This window comes from Tyto alba, unplaced genomic scaffold (assembly GCF_018691265.1).
Source record: "Tyto alba isolate M040663 unplaced genomic scaffold, T.alba_DEE_v4.0 Super-Scaffold_22, whole genome shotgun sequence".
Taxonomy (NCBI): Eukaryota; Metazoa; Chordata; class Aves; order Strigiformes; family Tytonidae; genus Tyto; species Tyto alba.
Window position 1 is genome coordinate 30,903,839 of NW_024881296.1, and position 15,449 is coordinate 30,919,287.

General features: G+C 45.5%; 1 protein-coding gene across 1 annotated transcript; it reads left to right on the forward strand.

Annotated features, from left to right (window-relative positions):
- Window positions 1–12,051: 12,051 nt before the first annotated feature.
- On the forward strand, window positions 12,052–15,222 carry CCN2 (cellular communication network factor 2). Its single transcript, XM_042796177.1, has 5 exons — window positions 12,052–12,359; window positions 12,484–12,706; window positions 12,836–13,087; window positions 13,337–13,548; window positions 13,877–15,222. The coding sequence occupies exons 1-5, from the start codon at window positions 12,309–12,311 to the stop codon at window positions 14,171–14,173; spliced, it is 1,035 nt and encodes a 344-aa protein (XP_042652111.1). The 5' UTR covers window positions 12,052–12,308; the 3' UTR covers window positions 14,174–15,222.
- The last annotated feature ends 227 nt before the right edge of the window (window positions 15,223–15,449 follow it).

The window sequence follows — 15,449 nt, forward strand, 5'->3', positions numbered from 1 at the left end:
GAACCAACATCCTCTGTTTTTCTGTCAGTGTTGGATAAAACTAACTGACAAAAGTGGGGGTTAAAATAGGGTGGGATTTAAATTGGTGCAGAGAAAGAGATGTCATGCTGCTTCCTCTCCTTTTCTTAAAATGCAAGGATGACTTTTCTAACCTGTGCACTTGGGAGGTGGTAGATCAGGTAGATAAGGTTCCCACATGAGATCTTCCCCATGACAATCTGCAAAGCAGTGAGTCTGAAAGAGAGACTGCTGGTAACACTGATAAGTGCTGAATGCTACTGTCTTTTGCTATGAGAGGCAGGAGAAACCCTGAAGGAATAACCTGCACCAGCTCTCAGAGCTGCAAGCATCAGCAATGCAGCTCACGCTTGAGCCCTCTGAAAAAAGTCCCTGGCACATCACCCTTCTTGGAGATACTTGAGGGGTTATGGCAGAAACCCAGCCATGACTACTTTGGAGAGCTGTTCAGGGTTAGATCCTTTCTGTAGGGACACTTTGATGAAACTTGGTAAACACAAAATAGTCATGAAGTAGCTGTGAGGGGAGGTGAGGCCCTCACGTGCAAGTGCCATCAGAGAACAGTTTACTACCCTCAGGTCTCCAAAGGAGCTCTCACTAGACTCAATCCCTCCTGCACTGTGTCTCAGGAACTCCCCCTGCAAACCCAGCAATGAAAATGTATGACATACAACTACTGTTTCATTACAAGTAATGAAGCTTTAGCCAACACTCCCAACTATAATGTGTACTCAAGCACAGGACTCAGGTAAAAGCACAGAAGATTCAGAATGATGGCTGACAGTCTCCAAAGAAGTCATCGGCGATAGACCCCTACCTGTTGGACTCACTGGTCTGTTATTCAACACTGAGCCTTTGAATTACACAATCCAAGACTCTATACTGCAGACGTTCACAACGGTGGGATTTGCTTTAAGAACAACTACAGTGATAGAAAACAATAAAACTGCATTACCAAATTTGCTTTTACACAGTAGGCTTTAATGACTCTAAATGAATCATATGATATTTTTAAAGTTTTCCCTGATGTGGGCCAGAAAATGGATTTTCTGCTCCTTGAAAAATATTGGGTTTCCAAACTTCTCTTCGGCCCCACTTACAGTGACAGACATTAAAAAAGGTCGCCCAAAGTGAAAATTTTAAAAGTGTTTTTCAGGCCAGTCAAGACCAGTAGATAACCAACACAAAGTGAATTTCAAAGTAAATTCCTCCGTTCCAAAATCAAACTAGAACATTGACATGTTTAAAAACAAAAGAATTCCAAGTTATTTCTAAGCTTCATTTTGCTGAAAATGAATCCAAGTGATGCACAGGGTCTATCTCATCAGGATGTCTCTTTCTAATGAAAACAAACTTCAATTAAAGCTTCCCAGTTTCCCTAGAAATTTAAGGAGAAAAGACTACAAATGTTCTTGGTGACTTTTTCTCTCAGTTGAGAAAATGATAAGCTGTATAAACTGCATAAGACATGAATAGATAGGAAGGAAGATGCCCCCAACTTTGAACACACGCCAAAAAAAAAGTCCCAGAGATGTGAAGGGGATTTTCATAGCCTGTCTGTAGTTCTGACCGGTTCCCTAAGAGGAAAACAAATATCTGACTGCCTTATATACTCCTGAAAAAAAAAAAAAAATCCCGTCATAATTTTTAAGTGTGTGGATCATAGTTTATTTTTAGATCTGACAAACCACAGAAACATCTCCAAAAATATTCTAAAGAAACACAGTGACCTTTCTAGCTTGGAAAGCAGAGATGTTTTAACATCATCCAAGCTACTGTACAGGCTGAACAAATCTATAAGATCCCCATATGGCCTACCAAAAGCCTCCCACGTTCACCTGTACACTGTCCCATAAAAACTTCTCACCTAAGCTAGCAAAGGTAGTCTTAACTAGCAGCTCATAATCAGAAGCTGATCAGGGAGTCGCTTATCAAAGAGGGGAGCGTTGCTCTGAAGACAGAAAAAGAGGTTTGTGGGAACCCGAGCTGAAGGCAATGAGGAGCGGTGGCTCACTTTACCTCTGTGCTTGAGGTGAGGTAATACACTTAAGACCCAAGAGAAACAACGAAAGGTGGTGAAAAGGCACTGAGACTCAGAGCGCTGTAGGAATGGGAAAACAGTGGTCAGGAAAAGGAGAAAGCTTCCAAAATGGACAAGGATTTGACACATAAATGATGCAAAGGTAAGTGAATACTTTGCAAGGTGCAAGGGGCAGAGGCAGGCAGAGAAGAAAGTTTTACCCCTCGTGCTCTGGTGATGACATGTTACAGCTGGTCAGGCTGAGTGTCATCACTGTCCTACGGTCAATCTGCTGAAGCTATCTGTAGCTCAGTAGCGTAGTATGCTATCGCACATGTTAACAATTATCTCAGCCCCCATGCTTACTTACTGATTCAAAACTTCTTTCCAAGCAAGAGCAGGCGCTGGGCAAGAGGATCGCAGACCCTCAGTCTATCTCCACCAGAAGTCCCCCAGCATCGATACTGTGGCCCTGTATCGCACAGATTACAGGCGCTCTACTGTCTTAACCTTTGGAACTTTTTTCTCTCCACCTTCCCTGTTACTCCCATCTTAGTTCTCCCCAAAACCCTAATGCATTGGTTCGCTCAGTCTAGGACTTTCAAATATGCTCCAAGTCTTGCTACTATGTTTCTACTTGTTTTTCTTGGTAAATACCTGTGGGACAGAACTTCTTGTTACCTTGGCTTTTTATGTTGCTTTTTAATTTTTTTAATGTATAATTAAGTGATGAGAATGTACTGCTCTGTGTTGGTCTACAGGAAAAGCAGAACAAATGAAGGAATTTTGAGCAAAAACATAACTTTGGCAGGATTTGCTCTGATGGCCTTAAACAAAAATTAGACACCTCATCCATTCATCAACTAATTTGGCTTGAAATACAGCATGTGTGTTTTTCTTGCTGGAGTTATATTGTAATAAAATAACCTTTTTCAAATGTCAGAAGTCCATTATGAATCAGCTCTGGGCATAATGTAAAGTGAAGTTTCTGCAGGAACAAACCTGTGACCTCTGGTACCAGAAAAACACATCTACACTTTTTCAACTAAAAGAATGATTCAATTGCACTACAGTAACTATGCCATCTATTCATCCTAAACCATGATGAAGAAGTAGAAATGGAAGGGCTAACACATCTAGTCAATGTTAGATGTCTTAAACCCTCAAAAAGGATTGCTGTAATTTCCCTCAAACTTCAAAAGGTTTGTTTTTTGTTTTTTGGTTTTTTTTTTTTCCCTAAAAAAGAATAAAGTGATGAAAACAGAAAAGCCATAGAAAGGGTTCTGGAATTACAAAACACATAATGCTGGTTTTGCTCTTGGTTTTGTCTTTGTATACATATTGATTATTCAAATGTTACGAAACACACACCATGTCCAGAATGAATATCTTGACACTGTACTTTGCAAAAGCACTCTAACTGGGGTCTAGGTTTTTACACTGTTAGGTGCCTGCCTTTTTATTCTCTTCTTTTACATACTCATACTTCATTGCCAGTTTCTTCAACAAATGTTCTAGGAAAAATGCTTTGACAAACCAAGCTGAAAGTGCTTTAGGGAGAGTGGGACAGAAGTGTAGGTATTTTTAAAAGTGATTTATGTGACATTGTGACACTGACTCAGGTCAGTGTTCTCCAGGTTTTTATTACTGCAAGAGTCCAGGTGAGTACAGTAAACTGATACAACCTTCAGTATATTTCTGACTTAAATTCCTTCTATAATGCATGTATGATTGGAGCTAAGGCAAAATTTCAAAGTTGCTCTGAATTTTAGAAATTTTATCATTTTCTGTTTGCATTTTTATTTCCGGTTAACTCCCTGAACTTGTAACAACCATCCCTAAGACAAAAACAGAAACATTGAGGTTTAGGCATAAGTTTGCCAAACGTATAAATGTTCTTGTTATCTTAGAAATTTATTGTTGAACAAAACCAGCCTTGCATTCCTTGAGACTTTCAATATATTTAACATAGTTCCATTCAAACCTAGATACGTTACCTCCCAAAAGCATAAACAAATCTTTCTGTCTTATTTGGAAACTGGACCATTAATCCTCCTTTTTTTGTGTATGCTAGGCACAAGTTTGTGGAATGGGCATTGAATTTAGAAATATACTATACACAAAGAATGTGTACTTCTCCCAGGTTCCGTCTGATGATAGTTCAACAGTCCAGGAATCACAGACATACAAAAAGCACAGAAAAATTTCACCCAGATAATTGTTTTCCTTCCCATCCTACTTTCATCATTAAAATCAAAGTAACACCTGTTTGACATATTTTCATCTGCATTCTAAAATAACACATTTATCAAGTAATACACAGCATTGTTAGTTCTCATGATACGTTACAGAAACAGAAATGTTATTTTTGCGTTTCTCCTTTAATTCTTCCTTTTTCCTCGCTCACTCTGTCTCATTGTAGATACTCTCACTCAGACCTGGAGGATTTTGTAGAAGAAAATGTGCCTGATTCATGCCTTTCAGTTGCTTTCCTGCTCACTGAGTAGTTCCTGAAAACTACTTCATTCTTTCCCCAAAATTGTTGACTAGGTTGTTCAATGACAAAACTCCCCATGGCAGACCCAAAAAGCAAGAAGCATGTAGCCCCTCCACCATGCCCCTCCACACAGCTTGCTGCTGAGCACAACAGAGGGACAGATGGAGGCTGGCATCCGAAGGTGCTCTGAAGAGGAGCGCCCGAACTTTGCTGCAGACACATCTCCCCTCTTCCCCTGGCAAATGAGTTCGCCTGTGGTTGAACAGACCCAGACACGGCATCTCAGTGGTAAAACGCTGTGAAGGCGGTGGGAAGGAAGCTGCCAAGCCCACCTCGTCCTTGGCTGGTTCATTTACACCACTCTCCTCACACACCGTTTCCTCCGCTTCCCTCCGCATCCTCCCCCCAACCCTCCCCACACAAACACAGACGTGCACCTCGCTCTTCAGCCCTATTTACCCTTCCCCACTCAGCACCGCGGCTGGTTGTCTCTGGGTACAGGCTCAAATCCGGCACATGTGCGGGAAGCTGATGGGAGGGATAAGCCCCCTTCCACCCTCTTGTCTTGCTGCACTCCTCCAAAATCCCAGCCCTCCCACTCTCACACCTACATCCCCATCTCTCCCCGCATCCCTCCTCCTCTGAGATGTGCCAGGCCCACTGGCAGGGCAGGGGGGTGGCTGGCAGCCACGCGGCTACCGCAGACCACGCACCGTGAGAGCGGCTGTGGTCGGACACGGGACCAGAAGGTAACCCCCACAGCCGGGGTTCGGGCATGAGGAGCGTGTCCCCCTTCCCCCTCCTCACTGCGCAGGACCCGCAGAGAGGCAGGTACTTGTGCGTTAAGCAGAGTGGATTTTGCCAACAGTCCCACAAGAATAATCCTTTTCTATCAGGTTGGCAAAACTTTGCTCGCTGTGTCCTCTGCCTTGCAAAGATGCCTTGCCTCTGCCTAGCATTTTTCCTTCATTAGCAAATAGTCCTATAACGTGGGAAAAGCCTTTCGTCAGAATGACAAAGATTTTGCAAGTACTGTACAACTCCCACATGTCATCTTCTCTCCTAAGGCAGGAAACAATTCAGTCACATTCCCCTTACATCTGGACAGAAAAGCTGGCTGGTATGAATAAGAAAAACAGCGTGGTTTTGCGATGCAGTGAACCACTCAGCTCGTCCCAGCTGCAGAAACCCTCCAGCTCCTTCCTCCAACCAGCCCGTTCATTCCTAGCACATCCACCCTGCTTTTGCGCCCGCTCTTCTCCCCGTAAGGGACTGGCCAGGGTACGCACCTGGAATACCAGACTTGCCTCCGTGGCTCCTTGGGCAGCACGGTCCTTTCCAAACTTCTACTCCCCCCTGTGGCAGCTTGACGGCAAAAAAGAAATACAAGGCACGCTTCCCAAGTCATGTACTCTACTGTCACTCTTTGCAAGCCATTTATGAAGGAAAAAAAAATACGTGCAGGCCTAAGTGAGGTCTCACTGAATTTAAGATGGTAAAATAAGAAAGCTGTTCACAGGGAATGTGAAATTCAACCCCCTGTATCTTGTGAGTGACATAAGGAGAAAGAAGAAGATGTGACTAGTTCATATATGCTTTTAAAACTCACCTGGAATTTTTATATTACAAAGTTCCTAACTCACAGGGTGAACACTGGTTAGAACAGTTTTAGGATTTTCAAATACCTTGCAAATCTTCAGTAATGAAAAAAGGCAATTGATGAACTGTCTTTTCATCCATGTCATAATTGAATCTTAAATACTCATACAGATCTACTATGCTATTAAGGTTAGACTTTTCCACAAGATCCATCACCGGTAACTTCTTCACAAGAAATGCACCACAAATAACTTCATAGACTCAATCTTCATAAAGACCCCATTGTCCAAAATGGTCAAAATGAACACCTAGGTACAGTAAAAACCTAACCTTGATTTCTATTTAAAACCCTTTAATAAAAGGAGTAATATACTCAGAAACACTTGCTGTTAGTGTGAGTCCTACCACTTTTACAACTTCATGCTTATTACTTAAAAGCTACTCATCACCAAGACATTTGTAGCAACATGACTGTAAACTCCAAACCTGTCACCATGGCCATTTGAAACTAAGTTTCCTTGATTAGTTCCTGCAGGAAACCAAGATATCTTAGAAATGTCCCCACTTCCCTAACAATGAACATTTCTTGGAGTATCTGCTTTTCTCAGCTCCATGTGAAAAATGGTCTGACAGAGAATTTCCCACCAATACCAGAGAGATTAGCAGTATAAGATGGTTTTCAGACCTGCTCCGGTAGTTGCTAAATTTCACACACATCCACGGGTCAATAAGGAAGCCACCTTGTCTGTTGTAGGTTACATCCTAGTTTCCCCGTCTGCGTCACTTGTACAGATGTATTTACACAGGTCACATACCACACATCACTTGCTGAAAAAACAGCCAGCCAAGCTGGCAGCTGAACCACGGGGAATCATTTTCCTGAAAATCAAGCTATCTCTAAAATCCTATGTTAATACATTGAGGACATTACATTCCTTTGTAGGTCAGCTGATGCAGTGTGCTTATCAAGTCCTCCAGAGGCATTATAGACCTATACAATAACCCAGCTCCTCCACTTTCTCAGGAAGGCCTGTGTCAACAGGAAAGCCCATGCTACACCATACTAAGGTCAGCGAACTCAGGTTGCATCGAAAAGGGGGCAAATTTTACACAGTGATCTCTCCCTTTCTCCCCAAAGAAAACACTATTCATCATCTCCAAACATACAAATATCGATCCTACCCTATCAGACAGCATGGACAAACACATCCCACAGGATTCTCCCCAGGGCCCTACTTCTCCAGAGCAGCTAATTAAGAACAACACAAATTAAGAGATCCTACATTTTATGGCAGAGCAAACTGCGTTAGTTAACTAAAGTCCCTAAACTGTTCAAGTCTTCATTAAACATCAATGTCTCTGAGTTTAAGGGAAAAAAAAAACACAAAACCTCAAAATTTACACTGACAGCTCCTGAGAGAAGCAGGTTGAAAAAACAGAAAACAAAATCACATGCATTTTAGAATAAGCAGATCTGATTCATTCCTGCCCACGTAAGACATGAGAGTGGGAGGAAGTGATCCTCCAGCTGTTTTCCACGTGGTTCCTCTAAGAGACGGACCTCAAAGCATTTCTGGTGGATGTTCTGAATCAAGTCCCTGGCCACATTTCCTATCCATTTCTTTTTTATGAATTGTTAACCATTTATAGGACAGTTGTCAAAGGACTGGTTAGTGACTCACTGCAGTCCTACACTAGTTGATTTACCACTGCAAGAGGTTGCGAACCCCAGTGAAATCTGAGAAATAAACAGCTGAAAGTCCCTTCCCTCCTTACACAGCTTTGTGAGCTGCGGAAGGGCTCTGCGCTTCCCCATAAAAACCTAGGACATAGCCAACCTCAGCACAGATGCAGTGAATGCTGGTCCCTACCATGCTGATAAGATCTACGGCAAATTTTTCAAAATAAAATCAGATATACTGAACCTGAGGCTCGGTAGGTAAAAGACCTTTGGCTTCATGCTACTTATAATATCTCTTTCATACAAAGAGTTTTACACGTGCTTTGAATGCTCATTTAGATTACTTCCACACACTCCTCAAAAAACTCCAGCTACTTTTTAAGAATGAAGTCAAGAGCTTACAGCAGCCTTCTCAGTGACTCTAGAATTAACAAAATATTCCATGTTAGAACATTAAGAACATAAGTTTAAATAACGACAATTACTGAAAACAACAGAACTCAGATTTGCTAATGGGAATAACATCTGATAGTTTTGCTTTGCTCATACTGCCGAGGAGCTTTCGCTCAATGGACTTGGACTTCTCCAGTCCAAGTATTTTGACGGCCAACAGCGGCATTCAGTGAATCTGCCCAACTGACTCTAGCAGAGAATCTGACCCAGTGTCGCGAGGAACTTGGGACTTGGCCCACCAGTTCAGCAGTGAACATTTCCATAGGCCCCCTCCCATCCACTGCACCGCCCAGCCCTCTTATTCTGGTTCACTTTGGAGGAGAGCTAATGCCTCTCTCATTGGGAAGATTAGCTGCCAAGAGCTGCCACGGCTCCAAAGCAGAAGGCTTGCACCATGTGCCTCACTCTAGCAGAGCAATACAAACGGCACAACATGGGTAACTTCCTTGACAGCCCCATGGAAATTAAGTTTTCTACTTTGCTTTGCTTTTGTTGACTCATGCACTCATGCATCCCTCCAGAAAAGGATGAGTAGAAGTCCAGCAAGTAGCCTACTTCAGAGCACTTTCTATGCCTACAGATACATAGAGTAAGTTACCAGATGAATTCTAAGAAAGACAAATACCAGGCAATCATGTTCACGATGGAATAAATCTCTTTATTTTTATTCTGTGTCAATTTCTGAGCTAGTAGAGTAAGTCTTGCTTGGAATCTGCATTTTAAGCAAAAGCCTACTAACGTAACTTTAACTAGACCTCTCAGGATTTTGAGATATATTTATTACAATTTTTAAGAAATATCCTGGTGAGCATTTTGGGAAAGGAACTAACTGGCATACTAAACCTGAGGCTAGCCAGAAATGTCTGAAGCCAGCTACAAGCCTATCACGATGATAAACAGCTCAGGGTCCAGATGTCCATATATGGCAAGACTTCCTATAAGACTGACAGTACTGTATGTGCATTGCGTATGGTTGTTGGATCGGATTCACATTCCTCGGGTATGTTTCTCTGGGAGCTTTTGATTTCCGCTTTGAGGGCTGGCTCAGACCTCCAATTGCTCTTATAAAAAAATATCTGTGACTGAAAGTTGAAAATGTGCAAGATTCTTTCTTTAAGTACACAAACACTCCAAGTCTAGCCACTTTCCTGTAGTCTTGCCAGGTTTTCAGTATGTCTGATACCTGATCAAGTGACTTTTTGGGGGGAAGAAGGATAAAAAAAAAAGAAGGAAAAACAGAAGAGAGGAATGTAGCATATCCACACCTGTACATTTTACAAGACTTCACCAAAGGAATTATACCAACTGAAGCTGATGTAGACACACACATACCATATATAGCTGTGTAAACAAGACTGCAAGGCCGGTGTAGTGAATTCATAGTTTCAGCAGAAAAAAAATATACTATCTTAACAGCATGTGCTGTATAAACACCTGCATGAAGTCCAAATTAGTGCATTTTAACCATATTATGCATCAAAGCCAATATGTATTTCTCCAACCAATGACATATTGTCAGCAGAAAGGATAAGCTGAAGACTGATTGGATTCTAAAAGTACTACCTTTGCTTCCAGGTTCCCTTCGCCCTCGTGCACACATACACATGCACAAGCGAGGTACACAATGAGTCACATCTAACAGCACAGCGACCAAAATGACAAGAAGGCAAACCTGACAAACTCTGATTCTTACCCACTTTCATGGGCTGGTACAACTTGTAATTCAGTGGGCTAGTGCCCGATTCACAGTGGCGCAAGACCAGAATTAGTTCTGGAATTCAAATGCCTATTTAAGCCTTTCTTCTCAGGGCAGCAAGTGGATGGGGCTTGCTGTACTTGGCCCACAGTGTGAGGATTTAGGACAGATTTATCCTTTAATTTAGGATTTCCTGGCTTTCTAGTGGTTTGTTACTTTTAAACATACTTTTTCTGTCAGTGAGATTCTTAGGTTTTGTTTAATAAAATTGTTTCTCTGAAAAAAACCTCTTACATGGAAAATTATAAAACACATCTAGAGCCTCTCTCTCTGATGTTCTCCTACCATATTTAGGCATTTAAAAAAGGCATTCTGTTTACCTGGTTACATTTGCATTTTGGTATGCATGTCATACATAGTTTGGTACACATATTATTTACCCAGCACTGAGGCAATTGGAGTCCTTCAAGTAAATACAGATTTTGGGAGGCCTCATGGGTTTGGGAACATATATTATTTACCATAACTGTTCCTCTGAGATTCTTCTTTTTTTTTTTTTTTTTTTTTATTTCAGAGACAATCTCATTTCTTTTAATGGAGAATTTCAAGAAGAAGCAATGACATCCAAACAACTTTACTAGCCAAACTACAGCGCTGGTGGAATATAAATAACAGTTTTACAGTACAATATATCCTACTGGGGCTTTACGTGAAAATATTTCCTTTACCCTCAAGAATCCTGTGCATACATAGTGCTGCATCATAGCACGGAAGAATGCCTACACACAGAGAGATGGACAGAAGGGGGGGTATAGCAGAGGGAGAAAGCCTACATGCAAAAGATGGTATCTTTTAAGATATCCATCAGATTTCAGTTTGCCTAATACGATGTATGAATCCAGTCTCTCTGATTAAAGACTAACATACTTCTGCAGGTCAAAAGCCAAAACACTAGCATTCCTTGTGTTAAAGCAGAGGTCAAACAACATGACATCACTGAATATTCAAATGATACACAGGGACGTGGGGGAAGAACCATCCTCCTGGTTAAAAAAAAAAAAAAAAAAAAAAAGTAAAAAAAACCAAAACAGAACACCCAAACAAAACCAAAGCAGTTATCTGCAGTGATTTAATACAAGCCACAATGCTTAGGTCTTGGGTTTGATCAAATACAAACCACAACGTCAAGGTTTTGGCTGAGTGTGGTGGCATGCCAGTCTCTTCTTGTTGTAATCCCCGGGTGGACCATCAGCCAGGTTGGGAAGCAGGGATGTGCGAGGAACGAGGAACGTGTTGCTCAGAAATGACAGCTGCACACAGGCAGTGGGAAAATAATAGCCACTTCTTCCACGCTTCAGACTCCGTCCGCTGTGCCAAATATTTCAGAGTAAATAGGCACTCTCTCTATTCATAGAGAGCATCTATTAGGGAAGGAACACATTACAAATATCCAGTATGATTCAGTGGTACACAGAGTCAATTTATACCCGGTAGCGTAATTATACCTTTTTTGGTGGGACCAAAGCGCCGGGACCGGCCGTTGGCCGCCGGGCACCCCGGGGCGAGGGCCCCGCCGGCCGCCCCCCGGGGAGCTCGGCGGGCTCGGGCCACCCCGAAACCGCCCGCCGCCCGTCCCCTCCGCCCGGGGGGCGAGCGGGGAGAACAGAGGCAGGGAAATAACGGATTCCCCCGGCCGCCCCTGGCAACCGCCCCGCCGCCGCCCCCCCCTCGCCCCTTCCCGCCGCCCGCCTCGAAATAACGCGCTGCCGGGGAGGGGGGTGTGGGGCGGGGGGGAGCGGCCGAGAGCCGCTGGCAGCGGAGGTCACTCACGTTTAAAAAACATCATGATGAAAAATAAAAAGATATTGGGGGGGGGGAGGAGGTGCGGGGTGTCAGGGGTGTGCGGCGGGGGGGGGGGGGGGGGGGTGCAGACGGTGGAATGCGGGAGTCAGGGGTCAGGGCCGCTCCGGGGCGGCGGCGGCGGCGCGGGGCGGGGCGGGCGGCGCGGCGCGGCGCGCAGGAATGCGCGGAATGTCGCTGTTTGTCCGCGGCCCCATTCAGCCCATTGGCGAGGCCGCGCCGCCGCCGCGTATAAAGGGGCGCCCGCCCCGGCACTCCGCAGTCCCACAGCCACTCTCCCGCCGGGCTCGGAAGGAGCGGAGCGGAGCGGAGCCGCGCAGCACCGAGACCGAGCAGCCACCCGGCGACTGCCCCGGCCGCGCAGCCCCGCTGAGGAGAATCGGCCGGCGGGAAACTCTCGGCTCGACGCCTCGCTTCGTCTCGCCGCCCCTCCGCCGCTGCCTGCCTGCCAGCCCGCCGCCCACAAGCCGCCGACGGCCGCAGGATGGGCCCCGCCAGCTTCGCCGTAGCGCTCCTCCTCGCCCTCCTCAGCCCGGTAAGTGCCGCGGCCCCGGCCCCAGCCCCCGGCCCCGGCTGGCGAGGTCCCGGCGGCGGCCCTGACTCCCCCCCCTCTCTCCTTCTTTCCCCCGTCCCCCTTCTCCCTCCCCCGCCGCTTTCAGGAGGCGCAGGGCCAGGAGTGCAGCGGGCAGTGCCAGTGCGGCGCCGGGCCCGGGCCCACCTGCCCCGCCGGCGTCTCCCTGGTGCCCGACGGCTGCGGCTGCTGCCGCGTCTGCGCCAAGCAGCTGGGCGAGCTCTGCACCGAGCGCGACCCCTGCGACCACCACAAGGGCCTCTTCTGCGACTTCGGCTCCCCCGCCAACCGCAGGATCGGCGTCTGCACCGGTGAGTGGGGGCCGGGGCTGCCGCGGGGACGGGGACGGGGTCCCGCCGGGCTCGGGGCTAGGGAAGGGGGAAGCCGAGGCTGCGGCCCGGACCCGCGGCTCCTCACCCTCCGCCTCCTGCCCCTCGCAGCTCGGGACGGCGCCCCGTGCGTCTTCGGCGGCATGGTGTACCGGAGCGGCGAGTCCTTCCAGAGCAGCTGCAAGTACCAGTGCACCTGCCTGGACGGGGCGGTGGGCTGCGTGCCCCTCTGCAGCATGGACGTGCGCCTGCCCAGCCCCGACTGCCCCTACCCACGCCAGGTCAAGCTCCCTGGGAAGTGCTGCGAGGAGTGGGTTTGCGACGAGGCCAAGGAGCAGACTGCCGTGGGACCTGCACTCGCTGGTGAGTGGGGGGGTCCCTCTGTGGACTGCAGCCGGGGTGGCGGGGGGGGGGGGAAGGGGCACCCTACATGGAGGTGGAAGGCAGTGGGATGGGTCAACACAAGGCACCCCGGCAGCTGGAGCGCTGCAGGAAGTGGAGTCACCCCACAGATAAGTGTGGCTGCCTGAATTTTGCGGGGAAAGGGAAGAAAACCTTCAGCAGAGCGTGAGGTCAGGTGGTTGACTCACCTTGGCTGCCTGTCTCCTGCAGCTTACAGACTGGAAGACACTTACGGCCCAGACCCAACAATGATGCGTGCCAACTGCCTGGTGCAGACCACGGAATGGAGTGCTTGCTCCAAGACCTGTGGCATGGGCATCTCAACCAGGGTCACCAATGATAACGCCTTCTGCAGGCTGGAGAAACAGAGTAGACTCTGCATGGTCAGACCTTGTGAAGCAGACCTGGAGGAGAACATCAAGGTAAAGAGTCTCATCTTTATGTATGATCTACTAGGATGCTTCCATCCACTAGCAAAAACACAGTGTCTTACCAAAAAATGTGCAGTTCTGACAGGTAGTCACTTTCAAGTGGTTTACCTTGAAATCTGAGTTTTGACCTGGCGGTGAATAGTTTACAGTTAAATGTCCTTAACTTTCTCATGCTATATTATGGCACTGTGTATTATGGCACTCTTACCTAACGAAAATATAACAAGGATTACTGTGTCTGCTTGCCCTTAGTTTGCAAGCTTAGTGCTGCATGAAATCCTACCTTCTAAACATTTTGTATTCACTTGTATCCTAACAGAAAGGCAAAAAGTGCATTCGCACCCCCAAAATCTCCAAGCCCGTCAAGTTTGAGCTGTCTGGCTGCACGAGCGTGAAGACCTACAGAGCTAAATTCTGTGGTGTCTGCACTGATGGGCGCTGCTGCACGCCCCACAGAACAGCCACCCTCCCCGTGGAGTTCAAGTGTCCTGATGGGGAGATCATGAAAAGGAAAATGATGTTCATCAAGACCTGCGCGTGCCACTACAACTGCCCGGGAGACAATGACATCTTTGAGTCTCTGTACTACAGAAAGATGTATGGAGACATGGCATAAGGCCAGAAGGAGACGCTAACTAGATTCTCAACTTGAACTGATTTGCATCTCATTTTGTAAACATGATTCAATAGCACAAGGTATTTAAATCAGTTGTTTTTTTTTTTTTTTTTAATTTCAACAAACTGCTCCATGTGACTTAAGACAATTTTTTTCTACTGACCCCAAATGGTGGTTTGAGGAAGAAGGTGAAATGGACAGTGGGACCACAGCAAGACGCGGCTTCAGAACATGTTGTTCATGAGGTGGCGTGAAGGGGTTAAGGGAAATAGTCAGGAAAAGCATTTTCAAGCAAATGTTCCCTTAATGTGGTACAGTGTGCTTCATCTAGTAGTGCAATGGAGGAGAACCTTGGCATGTTTGCTGGCGCTGGTTTAGTGACAGCAACATCTGGATTGCAAACCCTCACCCAGCAAAGTGCTGAGTGGAAGGTGTTCTGTTAGTCAGGACAGTAATGTTTCAGCTCCGACGCTCTGATTCGTATGGCTTGGTCAACAAGAATCAGAATCATGTCTATTAGACTGGACAGCTTGTGGCAGTTAATTTACCTGTAACAAGCTACTTTTTATTAATATTGTAAATACTGTGTGTATATATATTTGTACAGTTATCTAAATTAATTTAAATTTTTGTGCCTTTGTTTAATGCTTTGAAATTTCAATGATAGCCTTCTTTTTTTTTGGAACAAGGTAGGTAGGATTTAAAGCTTGTTTGACAATGCATTCAAAGCATGGAATAAATACTCCAGTGGAAGCTGTTCAGATAGGGTCAAACAGTGAGTTGAGATCAAGATGGAGATTGTTAGAGTTGAGGTGCCTGTATCCTTACCAACCATTCATCTGGCAAAATACATTTACTTCCACTTTATTGGACAAGTGGCTTTAAGAAAAATGTCTCTTCTGTAGCTCATCAGTCTTTCCACTCGAGCATTTGTTTCTTTCTTTGACTATGGCTCTTTTTGGACAGTCTATTTGTTGAGAAGTGTGACCAAAAGTTACATGTTTGCACCTTTTTAGTTGAAAATAAAGTATTTATATTTTTTATATAAATGGCTTGGTATTTCATTTACCTCTAGCATTCACTATTACTTTGCATATTCCAAAAAGGGCTTGGCTTTGCACTAGATGAAAATCAAACAATGTGTGGTGGGATTTTTTTTTGTCCAGAAGCACGTACACGTATGAGTAAGCTAATATTTTGAGGTTACTTATTCTGTTACTAGTGACCAACTGTAGTTTGTTACTCTTTTGAATTTAGAATGGAGGGCAGGGCCAGG

Bases quoted from the DNA above. Each gene is read 5' to 3' on its own strand.
- CCN2 (XM_042796177.1), top strand. From the start codon at position 12,309: ATGGGCCCCGCCAGCTTCGCCGTAGCGCTCCTCCTCGCCCTCCTCAGC. The intron at 12,360-12,483 runs GTAAGTGCCGCG...CGCCGCTTTCAG, and splicing joins TCCTCGCCCTCCTCAGCCCG to GAGGCGCAGGGCCAGGAGTG. The intron at 13,088-13,336 runs GTGAGTGGGGGG...TGTCTCCTGCAG, and splicing joins CGTGGGACCTGCACTCGCTG to CTTACAGACTGGAAGACACT.